General features: G+C 41.6%; 1 protein-coding gene across 1 annotated transcript in view; it reads left to right on the top strand.

Moving 5' to 3' along the window:
* LOC126210024 (brachyurin-like) overlaps positions 1–25010 on the top strand; it is a 149355-nt gene that overhangs the window by 67112 nt on the left and 57233 nt on the right. The window contains exons 4-5 of the mRNA XM_049939128.1: positions 12400–12568; positions 18824–18993. Of these exons, the coding sequence (XP_049795085.1) occupies positions 12400–12568; positions 18824–18993 (339 nt within the window). The remainder of the gene's footprint in view (positions 1–12399; positions 12569–18823; positions 18994–25010) is intronic.

Below are 25010 nucleotides of genomic sequence, written 5' to 3'. Positions count from 1 at the left end.
ATATTTAGCAATTATATACAACCACTCGCTCACAGAAAGATCCATACCTTAAGACTGGAAAATTTCTAACGTCACACCAATACCCAAAGTGCTATCGACAGGGGATGTCAAATTGATTCCATCTTTTTAGATTTCCAGAAGGCTTCCGACAGGCAATGGCCTTGCCGGAGTGGATACACCGGTTCCCGTGAGATCACCGAAGCGCTGTCGGGCGTGGCCGGCACTGTTGCCATTTTTCGGGGTGCACTCAGCCTTCTGATGCCAGCTGAGGAGCTACTCGACCGAATAGTGGCGGCTTCGGTCAAGAATACCTTCATAACGACCGGCAGAGCGGTGTGCTGACCCCACGCCCCTCCAATCCGCATCCTCCACTGAGGATGACACGGCGGTCGGATGGTCCCGGTAGGCCACTCGTGGCCTGAAGACGGAGAGAGAAGGCTTCCGACGCCGTTCCTCACAAGCGTCTTCTAACCAAACTGTGTGCCTACGGAGTATCGCCTTGGTTGTGCGACTGGATTCGTGATTTGCTGTCAGAAAGGTCACAGTTCGTAGTAATAGACGGAAAGTCATCGAGTAAAACAGAAGTAATATCCGGCGTTTCCAAAGGAAGTGTTATACGCCCTCTGTTGTGCCTGATTTATATTAACGACATAGGAGACAATCTGAGTAGCCGTCTTAGATTGTTTGCAGACGATGCTGTCAAATGGTTCAAATGGCTCTGATCACTATGGGACTTAACATCTGAGGTCATCAGTCCCCTAGAACTTAGAACTACTTAAACCTAACTAACCTAAGGACATCACACACAGCCATGCCCGAGGCAGGATTCGAACGTGCGACCGTAGCGGTCGCGCGGTTCCAGACTGAAGCGCCTAGAACCGCTCGGTCACACCGGCGGGCGATGATGCTGTCATTTATCGTCTTGTAAAGTCATCAGATGATCAAAATAACTTGCAAAATGATTTAGATAAGATATCTGTATGGTGCGAAAAGTGGCAATTGACACTGAATAAGGAAAAGCGTGAAGTTATAAACATGAGTACTAAAAGAAATCAGCTAAATTTCGATTACGCGATAAGTCAGACAAATCTGAAGGCTGTAAATTCAACTAAATACTTAGGGATTACAATTACAGATAACGTAAATTGGAACGATCACATAGATAATATTGTGGGTAGAGCAAATCAAAGACTGCGATTCATTGGCCGAACACTTAGAAGGTGCAACATGTCTACCAAAGAGACTGCTTGCACCACGCTTGTCCGCCCTATTCTGGAGTACTGCTGTGCGGTGTGGGATCCGCATCAGGTGGCACTGACGGATGACACAGAAGAAGTTCAAAGAAGGACAGCTCGTTTCGTATTATCACGAAACAGGGGAGGTAGTGTCACAGACATGATACGTGAATTGGAGTGGCAATCATTAAAACAAAGGCGTTTTTCGTTGCGACGGGATCTTCTCGCGAAGTCTCAATCACCAGTTTTCTCATCCGATTGCGAAAACATTCTGTTGGCACCCACTTACACAGGGAGAAATGATTATCACGATAAAATAAGAGAAATCGGGGCTCGCACAGAAAAATTTAAGTGCTCGTTTTTCCCGCATGCCGTTCTAGAGTGGAATAGTAGAGAGACAGCTTGAAGGTGGTTCATTGAACCCTCTGCCAGGCACTTTATTATGAATAGCAGAGGAAACACGTACATGTAGAATATTGTTTCTTCCTCGAACACTAGAGTCGCAAGTTTCCAGGAGACAAGTTCTTTAAGGGTGGAACCTAAGTTGTGAGGGCGGATCCTGCATCGTGCCTGGATACCCCTGCACAGCATATGCTCGCAATAGGCGAAGTTCCCAAGTTTGTAAGGAGTAGCGAAGTTCGGATTAACTGGTCTTTCTTTTTCTTTCCTTGAGACTTTACGTAAAGAAAAGTTTTCTTTTCAGTTGTTATTCACGAATACGGAGGAAAACATATACGATGACTACAGGCGCTTTTATTTTCGCTGCATTTCACGCAGATCGACACTACTTTTGGCCTATTTAATCTCAGTGACTGGGTTAACTGCATCATATGTCAGTGTTAAGTAGACCTCTCGCTAAACGAATTAACTACAGGACCATAAATATACAAATTCATGGAACAACATTACTAATAATACTAAATACGCCATTATGGTTTTATCAGTACAATGTGGTTGTATTAAAATATGGTTATATTAATAAAAAAATCATGCAAATAACAAAACTGCTGCACTGTGAGTCCAGTGACATCAGCCGAGAACCAAATCATGTTTCCATTGCCAGCTCTAGTGCCATTTTTTGGAGTGGGTAGTTTGGCAATTATTTCATTTGAAGCAACAGGAGAACCATCTTCTACTTCAGCTTCAAATTTTGTAGTAAAAACAACTCTGTCAAAAAATTTTACTTCCCAGACATCATTGTTCATTATAATGTCTTGTGCAACATAATAGTGAACACTCGCGGCACTTCTCCTTCTCACTACAATGAAGTCCCCTTCTCCACTGTTTCGACATTTTAATCACTACTTGTGTACCTGTTAGTATCACAGGAATCAATGTACTGGACGTCATCAGCATCTTCAGAGTTCCTGTTGACGTTTGACTGAAATATTTATTTCGTTTCATGTATGTTTTTTTGGCAGTGCTGTGATCTTTCGTCTTCTGCTGCTGCATCTAACTGTTGTTCAGCTGGTGTACTGGTAGGGACAGTTGATTTCCCTTTATTTCTACCTCTTGCTGTATTCCTTGCACCAGTCTTAGAATATGGCCAAACTTGTACTGGATGTGTAATTTCTGTTTGCTGATCTTGCCTGTTGCCCACGGTTCTGCGTATTGCCATCTGCAAGTTTGCTGGTATCTTCTGCCAGTGAATCAGCTGCTGTTTTTGCTGAGTCGGTAGTGATCTACCTGTTACATATGATGACAAGAAAATCTTGGTCGGTAAATATGTTTAAGTTCAATAAAACTGAGACTAAAGTCTTTCAAAATGTTGGAGACAGTAAAAGCCAAAGTATATGCTATCCCTAAAAGGCTGTAATGACTTATATTTTGGGGTCACTGGCAGGTGTTCCTGCGAATCACTCGTTACATTCATTCAACAGCAACTTTCTGTGGTTAACTGAATTGGTTCATCTAACCCCAAATATTACTGGTCCAGTTAATCCCACCTTCACTTTCTCACAAATCTTCAAAATAGCGGGAAAATAACTAAACGAACAGTTTGTATTTCATGGAGTATCATATGCAATAAACACTGAATTTAACTCAAACAAACAAAACTGCATGCTGTTAGCAATTAAAATTTTACGACAATTTGTTTGGTGCGAAGAAACTACTTTCGCTGGTAGATTTTTCATTTTAAAATATATCTGTGAATTTAGTTAACATAGAGCAGCCATATACTGTCCAGTAGTACATTCAATCTAAGGCAACTACTTTATGGTACAAAAAAATTGTACGTCTTGAATTGTTAATTAATGTGATGGTCCCATTAACTCTTGAGTTCAGCTAACCCCAGCCTTCCCTACTTGCATCTTTGATGTTGTAACGTATCGATAATGCACTCCTTAAATGTCGGTGTGCTCCCAGTAACTGACTGGTTAGCGCGACAGAATATCAATCCTATGGGCCCAGGTTCCATTCCCGGCTGGGCCAGAGATTTTCTCCGCTCAGGGACTGGGTGTTGTGTTGTCTTAATCATCATTATTTCATCCCCATCGACGCGCAAGTCGCCGAAGTGGCTTCAAATCGAAAGACTTGCACCTGGCGAATGGTCTATCCGGCGGGAGGCCCACGTCACACGACATTTACATTTACTTGTCGCTGGCTTGTGGAAGCTTCTAAGCCGGTCTTTCCTCTGAGTGAGCGTTGCCTTGCTGTAAAATGTCCAAACGCTCCGGCAGTAAAGGTCAGGTGCCGTTTTGGCGTGTGAGAAAGAGTCGGTGTTGAACTCCTGCACGAGGGTCGCGCGCAGTCGCGACGGTCGTGAACCAATAGCATCAAGAGTTTGCTGGAATGGTGATTAAGAGTTGAAAGTGTTTTGTCACATTGTAGAAGGAAAGTGTTTCTGTGCTCCAGTTATTTCACGAAAAGGCGAGCGGGTAGATTTATTCCCGAAACAGGGTCGTGTTTGTGTATCAGTAATTGCCGTGGAGATAGTTGAACGTAAATGGAAAGTGTTCCGTCATCAGCGGTTATCTGTTTAGTTAGTGTCGAAATGCTATGTAGCTACGGTTACATGAGTGTGAACATAACACAAATTACTCATGAAATGGCTGTCAAATACGTACTTACATAAGGTTTGATGCAGCTCATCACGCTGCTCTATCCTGTACAAGCTTCTTCATCTCCAAGTAACTACTGCAACCTACATCCTTCTGAATCTGCTTACTGTATTCATCTCTTGGTGTCCCTCTACGATTTTTACCCTCTACGGTGCCCTCCAATACTACCTTGGTGATCCTTTCACGCCTCAGAACATGTTCTACCAACCGATTCCTTCTTCTATTCTAATTGTGCACCAATTCCTCTTCTCCCCAATTCTACTCCGTAGCTCCTCAGTAGATGCGTGATCTACCCATCTTCACCATTCTCCTGTAGCACCACATTTCGAACGGTTCTATTCTCTAAATTATTTATCGTCCATGTTTCACTTCCATACATGATTACATTCCATAGAATTACTTTCAGAAAAGCCGTCCTAACACTTAAATCTATACTCTATACTAACTAATTTCTCTTATTCAGAAACGCTTTCCTTCCCATTGTCAATCTGTATTTTATATCTTCTCTACTTCGACCATCATCAGTTATTTTGCTCCTTAAATAGAAAAACTCATTTACTACTTTAAGTGTCTCATTTCCTAATGTAATTCCCTCAGTATCACCTGATTTAATTACACTACATTCCATTATCCTCCATTTGCTTTTGTTCATGTTCATCTTATAGCCTCCTTTCAAGATACTGAGCATTCCGTTCACTTGCTCTTTCAGGTCGTTTGCTTTCTCTCACAGAATTACGAAGTCTTCAGCAAACCTCAGACCTTTTATTTCTTGTCCACGGATTTTAATTCCTACCCCAAATTTGTCTTCTGTTCCCCTTACAGCTTGCTCAATATACTGATTGAATAACATCGGGGAGAGGCAACAACCCTGTCTCACTCCCTTCCCAACCACTGCTTCCCTTTCATGCCCATCGACTCTTTTAACTGCCATCTGATTTCTGTACAAATTGTAAATAGCCTTCAACTCCCTGTATTTTGCCCCTGGTTCCTTCATAATTTGAAAGCGACTATTCCAGTCAACATTGTAAGAAGCTTTCTCTAAGTCTACAAATGCTAGAAACGTAGGTTTGCCTTCCGTTAATCTATCTTCTAAGATACTTCATAGGGTCAGTATCGCGTCACGTGTTCCAATATTTCTACAGAATCCAAGCTGATCTTCCCCGAGGTCGGCTTCTACCAGTTTCTCCATTCGTCTATAAAGAATTCGTGTTAGTGTTTTGCAGCCATAATTTATTAAACTGATAGTTTGGTAATTTTCACTCCTGTCAACACCTGCTTTCTTTGGAGAGTGAGGGTATTCCACCTGACTCCTACATCTTGCCCACCAGGTGGTTGAGTTACGTCAGCGCAATCAGTAGTTCTAATGGAATGCTGCCTACTCCCAGGGACTTGTCTCGATACAGTATCATATCCCTCATTTCATCTTCACCTACATTCTCTTCCATTCTCACAATATTGCCCTAAAGTACATCGCCCTTGTATAGTCCTTCTATACACTCCTTCCACCTTTCTGCCGTCCCTTCTTTTCTTAGAACTGGACATCCATCTGAGCTTTTGATATTCATACAAGTGGTTCTCTTTTCTCCAAAGGTCTCTTCAATTTTCCTGTGGGCAGCATCTATGTTACCCATAGTTACATAAGATTGTACGTCTTTACATTTGTCCTCTAGCCATTCTTGCTTAGCCATTTTGCATTTCTTCTCGATCTCGTTTCTGAGACATTTGTATTTCTTTACGCCTGCTTCATTTATGGTTTCTTGATATTTTCCCCTTTGATTAATTAAAGTAAATATCTCTTCTGTAACCCAAGGAGTTCCCCTCGTATTTTTACCTACTTGATCCTCCGCTGCCCTTACTATTTCATCTCTCAAAGTTACCCATCCTTCTTCTACTCTATTTCTTTCCTCCATTCTTGTCACTCGTTCCCTAATGCCCTCTCTGAAACTCTCTACAACCCCTGGTTCATCAGTTTATCCAGATCCCATCTCCTTAAATTCCCACTTTTTTGCAAATGGCTCTGAGCACTATGGGACTTAACTTCTGAGGTCATAAGTCCCCCACAACTTAGAATTACTTAAACCTAACTAACCTAAAGACATCACACACATCCATGCCCGAGGCAGGATTCGAACCTGCGACCGTAGCGGTCGCGCGGTTCCAGACTGTAGCGCCTAGAACCGCTCGGCCACTCCGACCGACCCACTTCTTTGCAGTTTCTTCAGTTTTAATCTATAGTTCATAACCAATAATTTGTAGTCTGAGTTCACATGTCTTACAACTTAAAACCCGGTTCCTAAATCTCTGTTTTACCATTATGCAATCCATGTGAAACCTTCCAGTGCCTCCAGGCCTCTTACACCTATACAACCTTCTTTCATGGTCCTTAAACCAAGTGTTAGCTATGATTAAGTTACTCTCTGTGCAAAATTTTACCAGGCGGCACCCTTTTCCATTCATTACCCCCAGTCCATTTTCACCTACTACTTTTCCTGCTCTTTCATTTCCTGCTATCGAATTCCAGTCCGCCATGACTATTAGATTTTCGTCTCCCTTCACTATCTGAATAATTTCTTGCATCTCATTATACATTTATTCAATCTCTATGTCATCTGTGGAGCTAGTTGACATATAAACTTTCACTATTGTGGTATGCGTGGCCTTCATGTCTATCGAGCCTACAATAATGCGTTCGTTGTACTGTTCACAGTAGCTTCCCCACATTCCTATTTTTTATTCATTATTAAACCTACGCCTGCATTACCCCTATTTCATTTTATATTTATAACCCTGTATTCACCTTACCTGAAGTCTGATTCCTCCTGCCACTGAACTTCACTAATTCCCCACTCCGTCCAAATTTAACCTATCGATTCCCCTTTTTAAATCTTTTAACCTGCCTACCTGATTAAGGGATCTGAGATTCGTCGTTCTGATCCGTAAAACGCCATTTTTGTTTCTCCTGATAACTACGTCCTCCTGAGCAGTCGCCACCCGGAGATCCGAATGGGGGACTATTTTACCTCCGGAATATGTTACCGAAGTGGACGCCATCATCATTTAACCATACACTAAAGCTGCATGCCCTCAGGAAAAATTACGGCTGTAGTTTCCCCTTGCTTTCAGCCGTTCGCAGTACCAGCACAGCAAGGCCGTTTTGGTTAGTGTTACAAGGCCAGATCAGTCAATCATCCAGACCGTTGCCCCTGCAACTACTGAAAAGGCTGCTGCCCCTCTTCAGGAACCACACGTTTGTCTGGCCTCTCAACAGATACCCCTCCGTCGTGGTTCCCGTCACACTCCTCCCTCATGTATACGTAATATGCCGCGCGATTTTTCTAAGTTCGAGCAGAATATTTCACACGCGATTTTCTTTCACATGGAAGCACATGAAATGACCAAAGATTAAACGAATGGAATTTACTTGTCTAATTCTTCATTTTACATACTATCTGGGAAGAGTGATCTAAGATCATGTGTTCAGCACAGTGGTCCGGAATCGATTCTCCCAAGCAGTGTGTTCGTACATACAGGACCAGTCTCTCGACACGGGAAGCTCTCAATTCTGATTGCATGTTGGTCTCAACTAGCAATCAGAAATTTCTCCTAGATGATTCTCATGGCCAGATCCTGTCTTATCCGACCAGAATTCAGAAGGTACATTTACGTAAGCAAAACCATCAATCTATTAGATTGTTTTTTAACTATAAACCAAATAAAGTACGAAGTAAATCCAAAATTAAACAACAAAATTACTACGTTCTTAACTTGTCTTCTGGCTGCCTTTTACAAAACGATGCTCACTTAAACGAATGCTCCTAAGATTTGCATATCACATAGATCTTCACAAAATAAAACATTCCCAATTTCTAACGTCTCTCATTCATTCTCTCAATCACTCCCACTCACTCACATAAAAAATGTAACTGAATATCAATTTTAAAATGTTTGAATATCACGTCAATATCACGTCAAATAAAAATTGCAAATGTTATGTTAACTGGCTTTTGGCTACTGAACTTTTCATTATATCCATACGATATTGAAGGTTAATCTGTTGCTGTAACTAGTTCAATTTTGAAATACCAGAATGGTTTTGTATGATATTTAGGTAAAATGTTCTGTCTTCGAAACTATGATAAAAAATTAAATGAAATTTGGCCACTATCATTTTAGCAATAACAAAAAGCAATGTGTAAAGTCTCAACAGAATCGGAGAATAACTCACGTAGTTCACTTAGATTCATATGGAGCATAAATATTCGTTGCGCTATACTGTCAGGCTGAGTCACTGCACAGGCGGCATCTGACACAGATGCGTCATCTACGTCCTGACTAAAGGGAAGAAAAGAAGAAGAACAAGTTGAGCCACAAAATGAGTTAAGTAATGCTCTCATACTGGGCTTGTTGGAATCATTTTATCGAGGCTGTCATCCATTAGGTCCGTTATGTGACTGCTAATAAGACAATATTTTTGTCTTTTGACAAATGTTAGTAATGTTAGACAGGAACTACTATAAAATCTTTGGGAAACAACTACAACAATATGAGGCCCCTACACTAATACTGAAAGATGAAGATGGAAGAATGACACACAGTATCAAGCAAAATGCAGAAATCGTGGCAAAAGCATTAAACAAACTTCTGAATTGCGAGGAACCCAAAGAACCCTTACAAATCAACATAAATACCCCAATAAAAACCAAACCTAACAAACTAGACCCTCCAACTTTCCAAGAAGTAGAAAAAATTCTTAAAGAACAAAAAAATTATAAGCCATGTGGAGAAGATCAGGTTTTTGTTGAAATGTGGAAATATGCAAGTGACACAGTCAAGGTCTCCTTACACATGGCTCTAACAAAAATTTGGGTAACAGAACGATTCCCCAAACATTGGACCACAACTGTTCTCCACCCACTACACAAAAAGGAAGATAAGAGCAACCCAGGCAATTACAGAGGAATCTCTCTCAGAGGTTGCACATACAAAATTCTATCCAAGATCCTATATGAAAAAATCAAGGAGTTAGGGGAATATCAGGGAGGTTTCAGACCATGGAGAAGCTGTGCAGAGTAGGTAATTACTTTGAAATTGATTATGGCATACTACAAGAAACGGAACAAACCTCTGGCAATAACATTTGTAGATTTTAAGAAGGCATATGACTGTCTCCACAGACCTTCAGTATTAAAAATTTTGAGAAATCTACGACTCCATCCAAAAGTAATTAAAATATTACAACTCACACTAACCAACAGCAAATCAAAAGTGAAGTTTAGAGGAGAAATTGCGGAACCATTACTCATAAAAACAGGCTTAAGACAAGATGACTGCCTATCACCATTACTGTTCAACTGTGCACTGGAATACGTAATGAGAGAATGGTACAAGAACAATCCAAAGATGATAATAACTGGAAGTGCAAAAGATGATATTAGATTAAACAGCTTGGGATTCGCTGATGATCTTGCTCTCCTAGCCAACACCGTTCAAGAAGCCAGGCAACAAGTGAAATCACTACAAGAAATAGCAGAGAAAGTAGGCCTTAGAATATCATTTGAAAAAACGAAGACTATGCTAACTGATCCACCACTTGCAAACAAAATTACAATATCAGAACAGGAAATCAAAATTGTTGATAAATTTAAATATTTAGGCGAAATAATAACATACAATCTAAATGAGAAGCCATCATGGCATAATAGAATAAAAAAACCGAACTACGCAGATTACATTACCAAAACTACATACAACAAAAAAGCCTATCTATTGATGCAAAATTAAAACACTATAAAACAGTTACACAACCAGAAATAACATATGCAGCTGAAACTATCTTTAAAACGACTAATACAGCAGAAATTGACAGAATACTAAAAATAGAAAGAAGAATAATTAGGACATGTATAAATAAACAGTACAAAATAAATGGACATTGGAGAATAGCACCAAATGAAACATTATATAAGAAAATAGAACCAGTCATGAGCACGATCAGGAAGAAACGCATCTCATTCTTCGGACATCTGATGGGAACTCCAGAAAACAGAATTAGTAAAAAAATAATGCAAAAATTGTGGAATAGCAAGAGCGACATTAAATGGATACAGAAATTGAGGAAGATATAAAAGAACTCCAAATTACAGTAGATGACCTAAAAAACAAGACAGAGAAATCCAGAAAACTGCAAGACCTGCAGCCAGACTACAAATGAAAATCAATAAAAGGAGTACAGGAAGAGTGGTCTCAGAAAGAAAATATCTGAAAGAATGAAGAAATATTGGCCAGACAGAAGAGGAAAACACCTTTCATATAAGAATAGACTCTAATAATTATATTAGCTAAATATCATATTAAGTTATTGTTGAGCCAAATTGTGTCCCTGTGTAACAGCTTGTTTACAACTTTGTATTTTTTACTAGAGTGGTCCAATGAAGGCCATAAAATAAATAATAATAATAATAATAATAATAGACACAATTGCTAAAAAGGAAGCAGAAAGCGAAAACAGGGATAGAGCTATGTGAACTGACAGAGTAAATATAAGTACACTGAAAGGTATAAAAAGGTAGAAATAATTTGAAACAACTCTATGTTGTAACTAATGTAATTTCTGTTTGTGAATTTGTTATATTTAGTGACAACCATGGAGAAATCCAAGCCATCATCAATGCAAAGCGGGATGCTTACCTGTCCTTTGCTCAAGATCCGTCCTGCGCAGAAAAGAAAGCACACTTTCAAGAACTCAAGCAGAAATGTCAAAGTGAAATACGAGCAATCAAGAACAAATGGTGGCTTAAACAAGGATGCGTTCTGGCACCAACATTATTTGCATTGTATCTGGCAGCTATGCTTTACGAGACGTCCGTAAACAATGCAGGAATAGAACTAAAGTACAGGTTCGATGGAGGATTATTCAACCAGTCCAGACTCCATTCAAAAAGGTTCACCAGCACCACTCATGTGACAGAGCTGCAGTATGCTGATGACAATGCTTCTCCAGCTCATTCACCTGCAGAGTTGCAGCTGTCAGTTGACTCCTTCAGCAGGGTGTACGAACGATTTGGTCTGTCCATCAATATTCCAAAGACAAAGGTGATGGCGCAGCCAGCTCCTGGCTCCTCCGTTCCTGATTTCAGCATATACATTTATGATACACCCTTGGAACAAGTGGACCATTCCCTCTACCTAGGAAGTATACTAACTGCTCATCTGGAAAAGCTGTGGAGAATAGATTACGTGCTGCCCATGTATCATTTGGACGTCTTCCTGATTAAAGACCTAACACTGTACACCAAACTGATGGTGTACAAAGCTGTAGTCAGTTCCACCCTGCTATGTGGTTGCGAAACCTGGACGTTATATTGCTGTGATCTGAAGAAACTAGAACGCTTCAACCAACAGAAGCTACGATATATCATGAACCTGAAATGGGATGACTTCATATCCAACACGGCTGTTCTTGAAAAAGCAAAAATGCATAGCATGGAAGCTCTTATCATTGGGCATCAACTCAGATGGGTCGGACATGTCCAGCGGATGAAAACTGACAGACTTCCACGCCAAATGCTGTACAGCGAAGTGAGCACAGGTAAAAGGCCAGGAGGTGCCCCTCTCAAACGTTATAAGGATCAGTACAAGAAAAATCTGAAAAACTTGAACATCGATCCGAGTAACTGGTCCACAATAGCAGAAGATCGAAGTCGCTGGCGCTCAGTTACCTAACATGCTCTTCAAAACTTTGAGCTGGAACGCCGAAGAATGGAGAATGAGAAACGCCGGAGACGTAAACTCCTCCAGGCTCAGCCACGTCCTCCACCTTCCATCAGCTGTAATGTCTGTGGCCGCCCGTTCCACGCTAGGATTGGATTGCTAAGCCATCAACGACACTTCCACGCCTGAACCGTGACAAAGGAAATCTCAGGAGAGAAATGAAAACTCGGATGCGAGTATCAGCCGACGACGACGATATTTAGTGAACAAAGAGCCTTCCGTGTTTACTTGTCAATCAGATGTAGGTTCTGTGTTGGCGGTGGATCTCAAACTAATATACGCCATGAGTGTTGAGCAGAACTGTACCCCACCGTGGTGACGTCCTGTTTCAGGCACACAGTCGCCTCACGGAGAGGGAGACGGTCGCGTCGTCGACGGCAGCCCCTCCGCGCTCGGCCAGTTCCCACACCAGGCTCTCGTCCTCGCCGACGGGCTGTACTTGTGCGGCGGGTCGCTCATCACCAGAACCGCAGTCCTCACCGGCGCCTTCTGCACCGTCGGGTGAGTGGCAGCGGCAGCTGCAGCTGCAGCTGCAGCTGGGCTAGGAGGGCGCTTGTCTAGCGTGCGCAACAAGGGACGCCGCTTCGTGGTGTAATGTCTAATTTAGGGGGCTGCAGACGTATGCGTTTGGGAGAACCGCGTCCTACGTTACACTTCAATAAACTGTTGTTTCCAGTATTCGCAGCTATGATTCCGATACTTCGGTATTTAACTATTACATGTGATTGTCACGACAAACGGAAGTGCGAATTAGTGCAAGGCTTCCAGTTCATCACGCGAGCTCACAGTACTGTTTTCCGTACACAGTTTAGCTGTGGACGCTAAGGACGATCCGACATTACAACTCCAATGACGTATATTCAGAGTTAAAATCGATTATACTTAAAGTTGACGACTACCTATCGATAGTCACGAAAAAATAGTTTTAATTTAGTGCCATATCTGGTGTTATTTCTGATCGAGCTCGGTGTTGTTTTTTGCCAGTTTCGGTGCTACTTCGTTGCCAAATTAGTTTTTTGCCGATTTCGCAGTTATTTTTGGCCAATTTTGATGTTATTTTATTCGTTGTCTGTCTTAATTTTCTACTAATTTCAGTGGTTTTTTTCCAAATTCATTTTTTTTTGCCAAACTCTGTGTTATTTTATCATTATGGCGGTTTTTTCAGTTTTCAAGTTAGCTTTCTCCCTTTTCGATATTTATTTTTTCCGAATTCGGTGTAATTTTTATGTAAATTCGGTGTTATTTTTTTGAAGATATAGTGTTCATGCGAAATTCGATTTACTTGTTTCTGCCAGATTTTGTGTTACCCTTTTTTGCCAAAAAGTGTTTATTTTGCCAAACAGAATATATGTGACAATCTAAGTCTTATACAGGAAAAATGGCTGGAATATAAGAACTGACATACATGATAACATATGTACCTAAGAAGTTGTAACCGGTTTTTTCATTAAACTTACTACTAATACAAAACGTTAACGTAGCAATAATCCATAAGATACTATAGTAAAACTACTCGTGCAGTGTAATCATAACAGTGCAAATGAGCAAAAATGATATTTCTAGAAATTGTGAAGATAAAATAGTTCAAATGTTACAAAATAAGTAACAAAATCTAACATATACATTACACATCATTCATTAAAGATAAAAAAGAAGGAAAAATAAATATTATTTGTGTACATACATTTCACATATTTCACTATTTTACGCAACACAGAACACAGACCATTACTACTCAACTACAAACATATATAAGGACAGGGAACAAATCAACCAGAAATACATATGAAGTAGGGAAACCACCATGGTTGGACTAACTAAAAAAAGTTATTGAATGCAGTCAGATAATTAGGTACCAGAAAACTCCTATTAGACAGTCATTAGTCACCTGTCGGTCACAAAAAGAAACCAGCCTTAAAATACCATCTTATATGAACAAAGAAAATAAAAAAGATACAATTATGAAACAGATACTAAAAAGTAAATTCAGCATAGTGATTAAAAAATGTTACAAATGACCTGTTTTGTTCCCTCACCTACAGTGCTTTTGTTTAAACGAAACCAAAATACAACTAAAAAAGGATTTAGATGAAGTTAGCAATAAAAAACAGGTGAAAATGAAGTAACCAAAATTTCTTCCCAGTTTACTGAATTTTTATGATTGTCATTTACCTCATTATAAACATATTACGTCTTATTACCATTGAATCACATACAGCTATTTTCATCAAGCCTTGTCTTATTTCCCCTCATTACAAACCATGTTACTTATTACTACCATTGCTTCTTATACTTTTACCTTTGTTCATATTTCAATAAGTACTAAGACAACTTCTCTACTTTATTTTTCTTATGTGAGCATCCCTCAGTGCCCCATATTATTCATCAACCTCTGTATGTTTCATCTTACTTCTTCAAAACCATCAACATCAGGTACATGGCTGCAAAACCTAAATACAAACTGTCACATCAAAAATTAAATTTCTCAAGAACACTAAGCAGAATGAAAAGACTTATTTATCTCAACTGTTCTTTCTCCTGCTTTGGGACCGAGCGAGGTGGCGCAGTGGTTAGCACACTGGACTCGCATTCGGGAGGACGACGGTTCAATCCCGTCTCCAGCCATCCTGATTTAGGTTTTGCGTGATTTCCCTAAATCGTTTCAGGCAAATGCCGGGATGGTTCCTTTGAAAGGGCACGGCCGATTTCCTTCCCAATCCTTCCCTAACCCGAGCTTGCACTCCGTCTCTAATGACCTCGTTGTCGACGGGACGTTAAACACTAACCACCACCACCAATCCTGCTTTGGAGCTTGATTTTGGCACATTATATCCCTAAACTTGATTTTCATCAAATAGTGTTGGTCCTAAAAGGAAAAGTTATCTCACCTAACATTGAAAGTTAAACTACAGTGCCGTGACGGAAAAAATTAAATTCAAACGAAAAACTCTCCTGTAAAGATTGTATTACAAGAAAGAAAGTAAAAAGCTTCCATGTGCTCTTTTTTTCTATGTGTCACCCACGCAAGACTCAAATTTTTATCACTTGTTTCCATTAGCTGAATACTGATTACTTATTTCTGTGTAACAATCTTTAAAATACGTCTTTCCTGTAACTTCCTGGCAGATTAAAACTGTGTGCGAGACCGAGACTCTAACTCGGGACCTTTGCCTTTCTCGGGCAAGAGCTCTACCATCTGAGCTACCGAAGCACGACTCACGCCCCGTCCTCACAGCCTCACTTCTGCCAGTACCTCGTCTCCTACCTTCCAAACTTTACAGAAGCAGTGTCTGTGTTATTCAGAAATAGAATGCAAAGTTCCTTCGAAAATGCATATCCAGTGTCAGCAGATAGGTACAATATTGCAGATATTCAGAAATACGATGGAAGGTTCCTTCATACTTGCAGGATGCTGAAACATCGATGGTATGTTCATAAATCAGAGCACTCACAGAGTGTGCTGTAAGAAATTATACTTCCACTTTTTGCCACAACGTCAAAATAAGCAGTCCGACTGTGACATGTTTCCTCCTGCCTTGATGTAAGCCTGCTGCTTGTCACTTGTTCCTGTAAGTTGATTTCTTTTATGAAGAGAGTTTTTGTGTAAAGGGTTAAGAAGATTGAAGTTTTCCATACCAAACGCAATGACTATTGACAGCAGAGTCCATGCACTGCTGGTAAAATAGTTCTATCAGAATGGCAGCAACAGCAGCACTGCATCGGGGGAATACTGGCAACAGAAACAGCTGTGAAGAGGTCTCATATCAATAAATGGGATAAAGCATCTGCTGAAGAATTTTGAAGAATGAGGTGAATTAGGTGGTGCAGCACGGATAGGGAGGTGGGTCAGTCCCACGGAGGTTGAAGTTTCTGCAGCTGTAACTGACCATGCTGAACATGCCTCGCTTCTACATTTCATTAACCGATTGGCACTTTACTGAAATGTTTGTATCAACTGGAAACAAAACAAATTTGACCTGTCGGAATGTCAGTGATACACTTGAGAAAAAGTAATGGTGGCATGTAATAAAGTCTCAGTTGTATCATGCCTAAAATCTTAATACAAGACTCATTCCTAATGACACACTGCATTTCGTATCAAAGAGATACAATACCAACCACTTTCCACTACTTCCTGTTACACTAAAATGTTTTAACTTACTTAAAAGCTTATTGTAATTTCCTTCGTCAGTTGCCTTTGAAAGACCATAAAATACACCAGTAACCAAAATTGGCCACTGAATTAGGTAAGATCTCGCTAAATGTCTACACACTAAGTGGTTATAATTGAACTGCAGCTACACACAGAGGTCCAGTGTGGGCTGTAATTATCACATGGCAGTGAAACTTGGTAGATACTATAATGCATTAACGGAGAACCGATTTATGCTGGATAAAAATTAGTTCCAGTTTCAGCTACCAGGTGTAAAAAAAAGTACAGAAATGTTTCCATGTGTAACATATTAGGAATGGGGTGCGGACAGAAAAGGTCAAACAAGCGAGAAAGGTCTAACGTTGATATTATTTATAACCACCACTTACAATATTTGTTCAATACAAGCACCAGAAACGACAACAGGGTACTCCATCTATAAGACAACATGATCAACAGTTGCTCACAGAGCAGTTCTGGTGAAAGCTGAGCAACGTGTCCCTGTAAACTGGCCTTCAGAACAGGCAGCAGTAACGATCTTTTAGGTTTTAGATATCCAGTCTCATGGATCCATATCAGGTGATCTTGCAGGCCATGCATCTGGAAAAGTTCTGGAGACAACACGTTTGTTTGAAGGTTGCACTGAGCAGCGGAATGAAGTGTTGCCCAATCTTGCATGCTTGGTTGGTTGATGGGGGGGGGGGGGGGGGGGGGGAGGAGGACCAAACAGCGAGGTCATCGGTCGCATCGGATTAAGGATGGAAGGGGAAGGAAGACAGCCATAGTCTTTAAAGGGGACCATCCGCGCATTTGTCTGAAACGAAGTAGGGAAATTATGGAAAACCTACATCAGGACTGCTGGACGCGGGTTTGAACCTTCCTCCCGAATGCGAGACCAGTGTGCTAACACGGCCCCACCTCGCTCTGTGGTGTCGCAAGAAAACAGGGTATCCACACAGTTGTGATTCTGCAAAGGAACAATGACATGCTGTACAAGTAGGTTTCCAGAACATACAGACGTGATGGTTCACTTGACAGACCCTCTGGGTGCCTTGTCTTCTAAGAAGAATGGGCCAAGAATAAAGCTGCTTGTCAATCCATGCCATAGAGTCACATACAGCAAGTGCAATAGCTACTCATGCACAACACCCAGTTGAACGGTAATCCAAATGCGGCAATCCTGTGTATTCGCTGTATTCAATGTAAAATCTGACTCGTCATTTCATAAAATATTTCCTGGCCACATCTCATGAACTTCGTTCCGTGCGAAAAACCAAAGAGCCAATTCAGAACGATGCTGCACATCATGAGGTTCCAGTTTCTACACAGTCTGTATCTTGTAGGAGATCCAGTTTAAAACAGACCGCAAAACTTTCCGTACTGTTGACCATGAGATGGACAATTCTCGTGACACAACACGGGCACTAACACTAGCCATGGTACATCCTGGACGTTCAGTTACAGCAACAGCAACCTCGTCAATAACTTCCACCGGGATAGGACACCTTCATCTTTCAGGTGACATACCAAGTTCACCCGTGCTTCCGAATTTTCCTATCGATGTCATTAAACCATTTAATGACATTGGGCGTCTCCTCAGATCTTTGAGTCAGTGATACTTTCTCAATGTAGCCCAGTAGCAGGTGTTGTTGACATAAAACAGTTTCACTCAAAGCGTACGGATTCTCTTCTCGATAGTCGTACCGTGCACTGACGTCATGGCTTGTCAAATGAGAGCGTGGATGACATACCGCCATACAAACCGTGTACATCGCCAGATTTGCACGTGGTGGTCGAAATTAAAACATTTTTTTCCAGCGTAAACCGGTTCCGCATTTACGCGCTAGCATATCTACAAAGTCTCGCTGCCACACGATAATTACAGACCACTCCGGACCTCCAGGAGTAGCTACATCTTAATTATAACCCTCTGGTACTCATTATTTGTTTAACGAGCGGTAAGGGACCTTCCAGATCATGCACCGGTTTCACAAACTGGCCTCCCACCCTCGCCCGTTGGAAGATGCTGTCATGTGCAGCTCCCATCCAGTTTCCTCTGAATCATATCTGCTGCAGGTCTGTCTGTAGCATATCCTCCGGTGTTGATCAGAATCTTTGCAAGGGCCTCTTTCGCTCTGACCTTGCTACCAGTATTACTTTTGAAATAGCACCGTCGGTCATCTCACAATATCCTCAGCCCACTGTAGTAGCTCAACTTTTACTTTTTGTACTGCATTACACCGGTTCATCATATCGTATATTTCTTCATTTTACAGTCTCCTCCAACCTGTTTATTCCTTCACCTTGCCCAGAAATGTTTGTGATGTTCTTTCAAATACAATGTGTAAATAGCCATTATCTATTTTGTAATCATTTAAAATCCTAACTGAGTCATAGACAATATATTATTTGTAGTCAGATAGATAAGATTGTATTTGTGCGTGTCTTTAGACATATGAAAAGGCACCTTATTACAGCTTTAGAGAGAAGCTGTGTTCCATTCTGCTCTGTAATGTTCGTGGCGTTGATTACCATTAGCTATACGCAAAAATTATTGGCATCGCCTGTCTGCTTTGCAACTGAAAATACATTTATTCTTGCAGACGTAAGAAGTTTACCGTTAAACTGGGAAGCGTTCATCGGGATAAGAACGAGACCACATCCTGGATCGTGGTTGCGCACTGGGCTGTAGCCCACCTGGACTACAAAACGGAGGGCTATTTGAGCCATAATGTGGCTGTTATATTCCTGCCCGAGAAAGCTCCTCTCAGCAGTAAGTAGTGTAAAAGTAGAGTAGCACTCTTACTTCATAGAGAGAGCGACATACATACATAGATAAAGTGACAGAGAGAGAAAGAGAGAGAGCGAGAGAGACAGTAGCGCAAGTCATGTGCTGCAGTCTGGCAAAGCAGTGTGTGCAGTCTGAAACCTACAGTTTCTTTTTACACAGTTCAGTCACATTAATGTGGGCGTCACCTATGTTCAACGTCAAAGTGCAATAACCACTCACACATTCAGATGGCAATATTAGCAGTGGAGGGTATATAAAGAGTTTTGAGTGAGGGGGGGGGGGGGGGGAGATTGACAGCGCACCAGGCGCAGGTGTCATAATGGAGAAACAGCGATTTACCTGACATCCAAAACGGCTTCATCATTGCTTTTTGGGACAAGATTGGAAGCATTTCCGAAATGGCCAACTTTGTTAACTGTTCACATGCCACCATTGTTAAAGTGCAACATGCATGGCATAATGGCGCTATCCAAAATTGATCGTAAGGCTTCTGCTGTGCACCATGGACCATATACGAACGATGACTGCGGCAAATATATGTGCATGTGTTGACCAACTGGCGACCCAGATAAACCAAGGGGCTAGCAACAGTATCTCCTCAATAACCGTTCAGCGAATGTTGCTATATATATGGGTCTCTGCAGCAGACGACTGGTTCATGCAGCCATGCTGCCTGCTCTTCATTGGTGACAGAGGCTGGAATTTGCTGAGATATATGGCAGTTGAGCTGTACAGCGTGAAACGTCTGAAAGTAAACACCCTGCAACAATCGGCAGAAGGGTCTGGCCATAGAACAGAGTGTTATGGCCTTAGGAGAGTTTTTGCGGCATTAACTGGGCATCAAGGGATCACAAATTTAGCATTGGAGGGCAGCGTGGAGGGTAAAAATCGTAGAGGGAGACCAAGAGATGAATACACTAAGCAGATTCAGAAGGATGTAGGTTGCAGTAGGTACTGGGAGATGAAGAAGCTTGCACAGGATAGAGTAGCATGGAGAGCTGCATCAAACCAGTCTCAGGACTGAAGACCACAACAACAACAACAACTGGGTGATCTCGACATTCTGGAAGACCCAATGGACCAACACAATCATGCTTCTATCTTTGGGAGCCATGTCCACCACTACATGCAGTTCCTTTTTCCTCAACCGATGGTACCTACCAGCAGGGCAATGCAACATGTCACACAGCTCGCTGTGTACGTTCGTGATCCAAAGAAGCAGCAGTATTTCGATAGGTGTTTATGTTAATGTGACTGCACCGTGTAATATGATACATAGTTGCTTTTCTTTCAGTTCTTTGTTTATTCAGTTTATTTTTAATCTGTTTTGTAGAAATTAACTGATTGTTCAACAATGGGTGAAGACTGGATGACTTTAGAATAAATGTAGCACCTAACATGGGTGCATATCTGAAGACTGTAAATCATGGAAGAATCTACAGGTATGCACTTTTCTTTTGTGTCTGTGAAATCATCGTCGCTGCTGAACTACATTCAATAATGTCTTGTTCTACGCTGTGCACTGTAATATGCTAGGCCTATCCACAAGGTAGTCAAGGAGTTGCTGTTGAAACCTGTATCACTCCTTGATGTGGGCTCTCCTGGGATCATCTGGTGTGTGAAGGAAGTTCCTGTGATATTGCACTGCAAGTTTCTTCCAACCCTAAGCGTTCTTGATTGGGTGTATGTCAGCAGATATATCAGACCATTCCACAACTAGTGAACTTCCATGAGGATATAATAGGTTTTATAATATTTCTAATATTTCACTGATGAGAGACGATGTGGAACCAAATAAAGATCTGTACTTCATCCAAAGTAAAAACTACCAGACAATAATACCTCCCTTTACAACCTATGTAGCGCCCAGTTAATAGACAGAAGAGAGCACCTGATATCGTTTCCATGGGTTTACTGCCACTGGAGTGTACCACCACTTCAACCGACCTGTTACTGCGTCTTTGAAATCCATTGATGGTATTCTTTCACCCTCCTCCCAAATCTATGAGAAGATTCTTGTGAACTGGATCGCAGTTCAAGGACTGGAAAGATACATTCTACAACGCAGCAAATAAGTGATATGAATTGCAAAGTTGTTCACTAGTTGTAGCTCTTTTCACGAGTGATTTGCTGTATTGTGTCGCATATTTTCGCTGTTACAGTCTGCAATGGTTGAGGCCAAGCACTGTCATCATTGAGTTACTGGCCCTCATACGTAAGTTCTCACAGCATACACGAGACAAGGTGCCATGACATAACCCAAGTGCTCGAATGACAGAGTTAAATTGTACATTGCCTTGAGCTACCCTGGAAATGACTGTGGACCACACGCGTTGATTTCACCTTGTTTGCCTATCTTGCACCCAGCTGTGACATCGACAACTTGTGCAACATTCCAGCTGCAGGGGGACCGATAGCCAAGCAGTTTGGTGCCTCTGCCCCCTTAAACCATCCAACCAGCCAATTGGCTACCAGGATATTGTAACTACAAGCATTCTGACACAGGTAGAATCTCCCAGACACCCTACTTGACCTGGAAATTGGTCGTTGGCCTTATTTATAAATCACGCATGATATCATTGATGATCTTGAACCACTGACATCAACATTGACATCAACTTTATAAGTGGGAAGTCAAGACCCTTCGTGATTTCCAACGAATCGTAGACAGTACGACCCACTTCAACTATTTTGGGGAAACCTGTTTTGTCCTGTGTTGGGAAGAGGCAAACGCATAAGGGCAGGGTCTATTAATCGCCGGTAGGTCGAACATACAGCGAATGATGGCAGCAAGGGACGGGAAGGACGCCAGGTGCACTCTGTGTGTATGCCTTTTGGCCTCATTCAACATGCTGAAGACACAAATCCAGTAGCCACTGAGGGAAAAGGGTGCAACCAACTGCAGACTGTGGGGCATATTGGAATAAATTATGCCTCTCGTCTGGGCTCTGAGGCCATTCTTGGGTCATTCCTGCGAATGACAGACAAGGTTGAGAAGACCAACCTTGTGTATGGACTTTCAACGAAGGTCACAATTTGCAGCATTGTCTCCAGTACTGATTGTGGCACGTTGGTAGTGAGCAGAGTGGAAGGACTGAAGCAGAGACTTTGAAAGTTCTGTGAAAAGCTTGGCTGAGACTTCCTGGACTTGCGCCATAGGGTTCAGAACTGTAGGGTCCCCCTAAACGGGTCTGGTGTGCACTACACATCAGATTCTGCTACTCAGGTAGCTGACTATGTATCAATTGTAAACAAGGCTTTTTGGATTAGCCGATTCTCCATTCCAACCCAGATAACGATAGCTGTAAGAAAACCATAACTATTAGTGTAAGATCGGAAGCAATGCCACTTACAGGGGAGAATATTAAAATCCTAATGGTGAACTGCCGATGCATCCGCAACGAAGTGCCAGAGTTTCAAGCGCTCATGAAAAGCAGTAAAGCTCTCATAATACTAGGTTCAGAAGGCTGATTGAAACCTGAAATTTATATCAGTGAGGTTTTTGGGGAAAATTTATGTATCAGCATCAAGTGTGGACATAAAGTAATAATTAGATCCTTCTATCACCCACCAGATTCATCTCCTGACATAACCGAAAACTATAGAGAAAACCTCAGTTCACTTGTACATAAGTCCCCCAATCACACTGTCATCCACGGCACATACTTTAATCATGCCACAATTAATTTGTAAAATTACGGTTCTGTTAGTTGTGGGCGTCTTAAGACATTCTGTCAAACATTACTAAATGCCTTCTCTGAAACCTGCCTAAAACTCATTATGGAGATATATTGGATCTAATGGCAAAAAATAGACATGAACTCTTAGAGGATGTACACATCGAAACTGGTATCATAACCACGACACAGTTGTGTCAACAATAATTACCAAAGTACAAGGACAATTAAAACATGTAGAAAGATATAAACGTTCAATAAACTAGATAAAAACGTCAGCAGTGTCATATCTGTATAAGGAACTTCAAACTTTCAGCACAGGGCAGGAACATGCAGAGGAACTCTGGCTAAAGTTTAAATGAGTAGTTGAACATGCTCTTGATATACATGTGACAGTAGAACAGTTCATATTGGGAATAACCCTCACTGGTATACAGTCACTGTAAAGCAAATTCTTTAAGAACAGAAATTACTGCATAGTAGGTGTAAAACAAAACGTAGAGTTATAGATTGACAGATGCTCAGTGAAATGCGTTTGGCTTTCAATAGACCAATGTGTGACGCCTATGGTGACTACCGTGGCAGAATATTATCAAGTGATCTTTCACAGAACGCAAGGAAATTCTGGTCATATGTAAAGGCTGTCCATGACACCAAAGTTAGTGTCAAGTCCCTAGTGGCCGGCCGGTGTGGCCGAGCGGTTCTAGGCGCTTCAGTCTGGAACCGCGCGACCGCTACGGTAGCAGATTAGAATCCTGCCTCGGGCATGGATGTGTGTGATGTCCTTAGGTTAGTTAGGTTTAAGTAGTTGTAAGTTCTAGGGGACTGATGACCATAGATGTCAAGTCCCAGAGTGCTCAGAGCCATTTTTGAAGTGCCTAGTGAACGAGAAGGAACTGAAATTGAAGGTAGCAAAGCAGAAGTTGAAATGTTTAACTTCGTTTTAAAGTGTTCTTTTACAAGGGAAAACTCAGGAGAATTGCCCAGTTTGATCCTCGTACCACTGAAAAGGTGAATGAAAGAAGTACTAGTGTCAGTGGTGTTGAGAAGCTGCTGAAATCGTTAAAATTGAAAAAAGCTCCAGGATTGGAGGGAATCCCTCTCAGATTCTACACTGAATTTGCAGCCAAGTTGGCCCCTCATCTGACTATAACATATCATATATCAGTAGAAAAAAAAAAAGCTTCGTCCCTGAAAAGAGGCACAGGTCATACCTGCCTACAAAGAGGTTAGTAGAAGTAATGCACAAAACTACCGTCCAATGTCACTGATATCAACTGGTGATGGAATCCTACAATATATTCTGAAGTCAAAAATAATCAGATATCTTGAACAGAATGACCACATCAGTGCCAACCAGCATGGGTTTCAGAAACATCGATTATGTGAAAGCCAACTAGAACTTTTCTCGCATGACGTGCTATAAGCTTTGCATGAAGGCAATGAGGTAGATTCTGTATTTCTTGATTTCCGGGAAGCATTTGACTCAGTACCATACCTACACTTATTGTCAAAAGTAAGATCATATGTGGCATCAAGTGAAATTTATGACTTCGTTGAGACTTTGTGGTAGGAAGGACGCAACTTGTTACCTTGGATGGAGACTAACTGTCAGATGTGAAAGCAACTTTAAGTGTGCCAGGGGAAGTCTGTTGGGATCCTTACGGTTCATGTTTATACTAATGACCTCGGAGACAATATCAATAGTAAAATCAGGCTTCTTGAAGTTCATGCAGTTATCCACACTGAAGAGCCAAAGAAACTGACAGATCTGTCTAATATCGTGTAGGGACCCCGGGATCATGCAGAAGAGCCACAACATGACGTGGCGATGACTCGACTACAGTCTGTAGTAGTGTTCGAGGGAGCTAACATCATTAATCCTGCAGGGCTGTCCATAAATCCGTAAGATTATGAGGGATCGGAGATCTCTTCTGAACATCACGTAGCAAGTCGTCTCAGATATGTTCGATGACCTCCATGTCTGGGGAGTCTGGTGGCCAGCGGAAGTGTTCAAGCTCAGAAGAGTGTTCCTGGAGCCACGCTGTAGCAATTCTGGACGCATGTGGCGTCGCATTGTCCTGTTGGAATTGCCCAAGTCCGTCAGAATGCACAACGGCCATGAATAGATGCAGGTGATCGGACTGGATGCTTACGTACGTGCCACCTGTCAGAGGGTCAGAGTTGTATGTAGACGTATCAGGGGTCCCATATCACTCAAACTGCACACGCCCCACGCCATTACGGAGCCTCCATCAGCTTGAACAGTCCCCAGCTGACATGCAGGATCCAGGGATTAATGAGCTTATCTGCATACACGTA

The sequence above is a fragment of the Schistocerca nitens genome, chromosome 10 (assembly GCF_023898315.1).
Source record: "Schistocerca nitens isolate TAMUIC-IGC-003100 chromosome 10, iqSchNite1.1, whole genome shotgun sequence".
Lineage (NCBI taxonomy): Eukaryota > Metazoa > Arthropoda > Insecta > Orthoptera > Acrididae > Schistocerca > Schistocerca nitens.
Note: the sequence above shows the minus strand (reverse complement) of the source record. Positions and strands in the feature narration are given on the sequence as shown.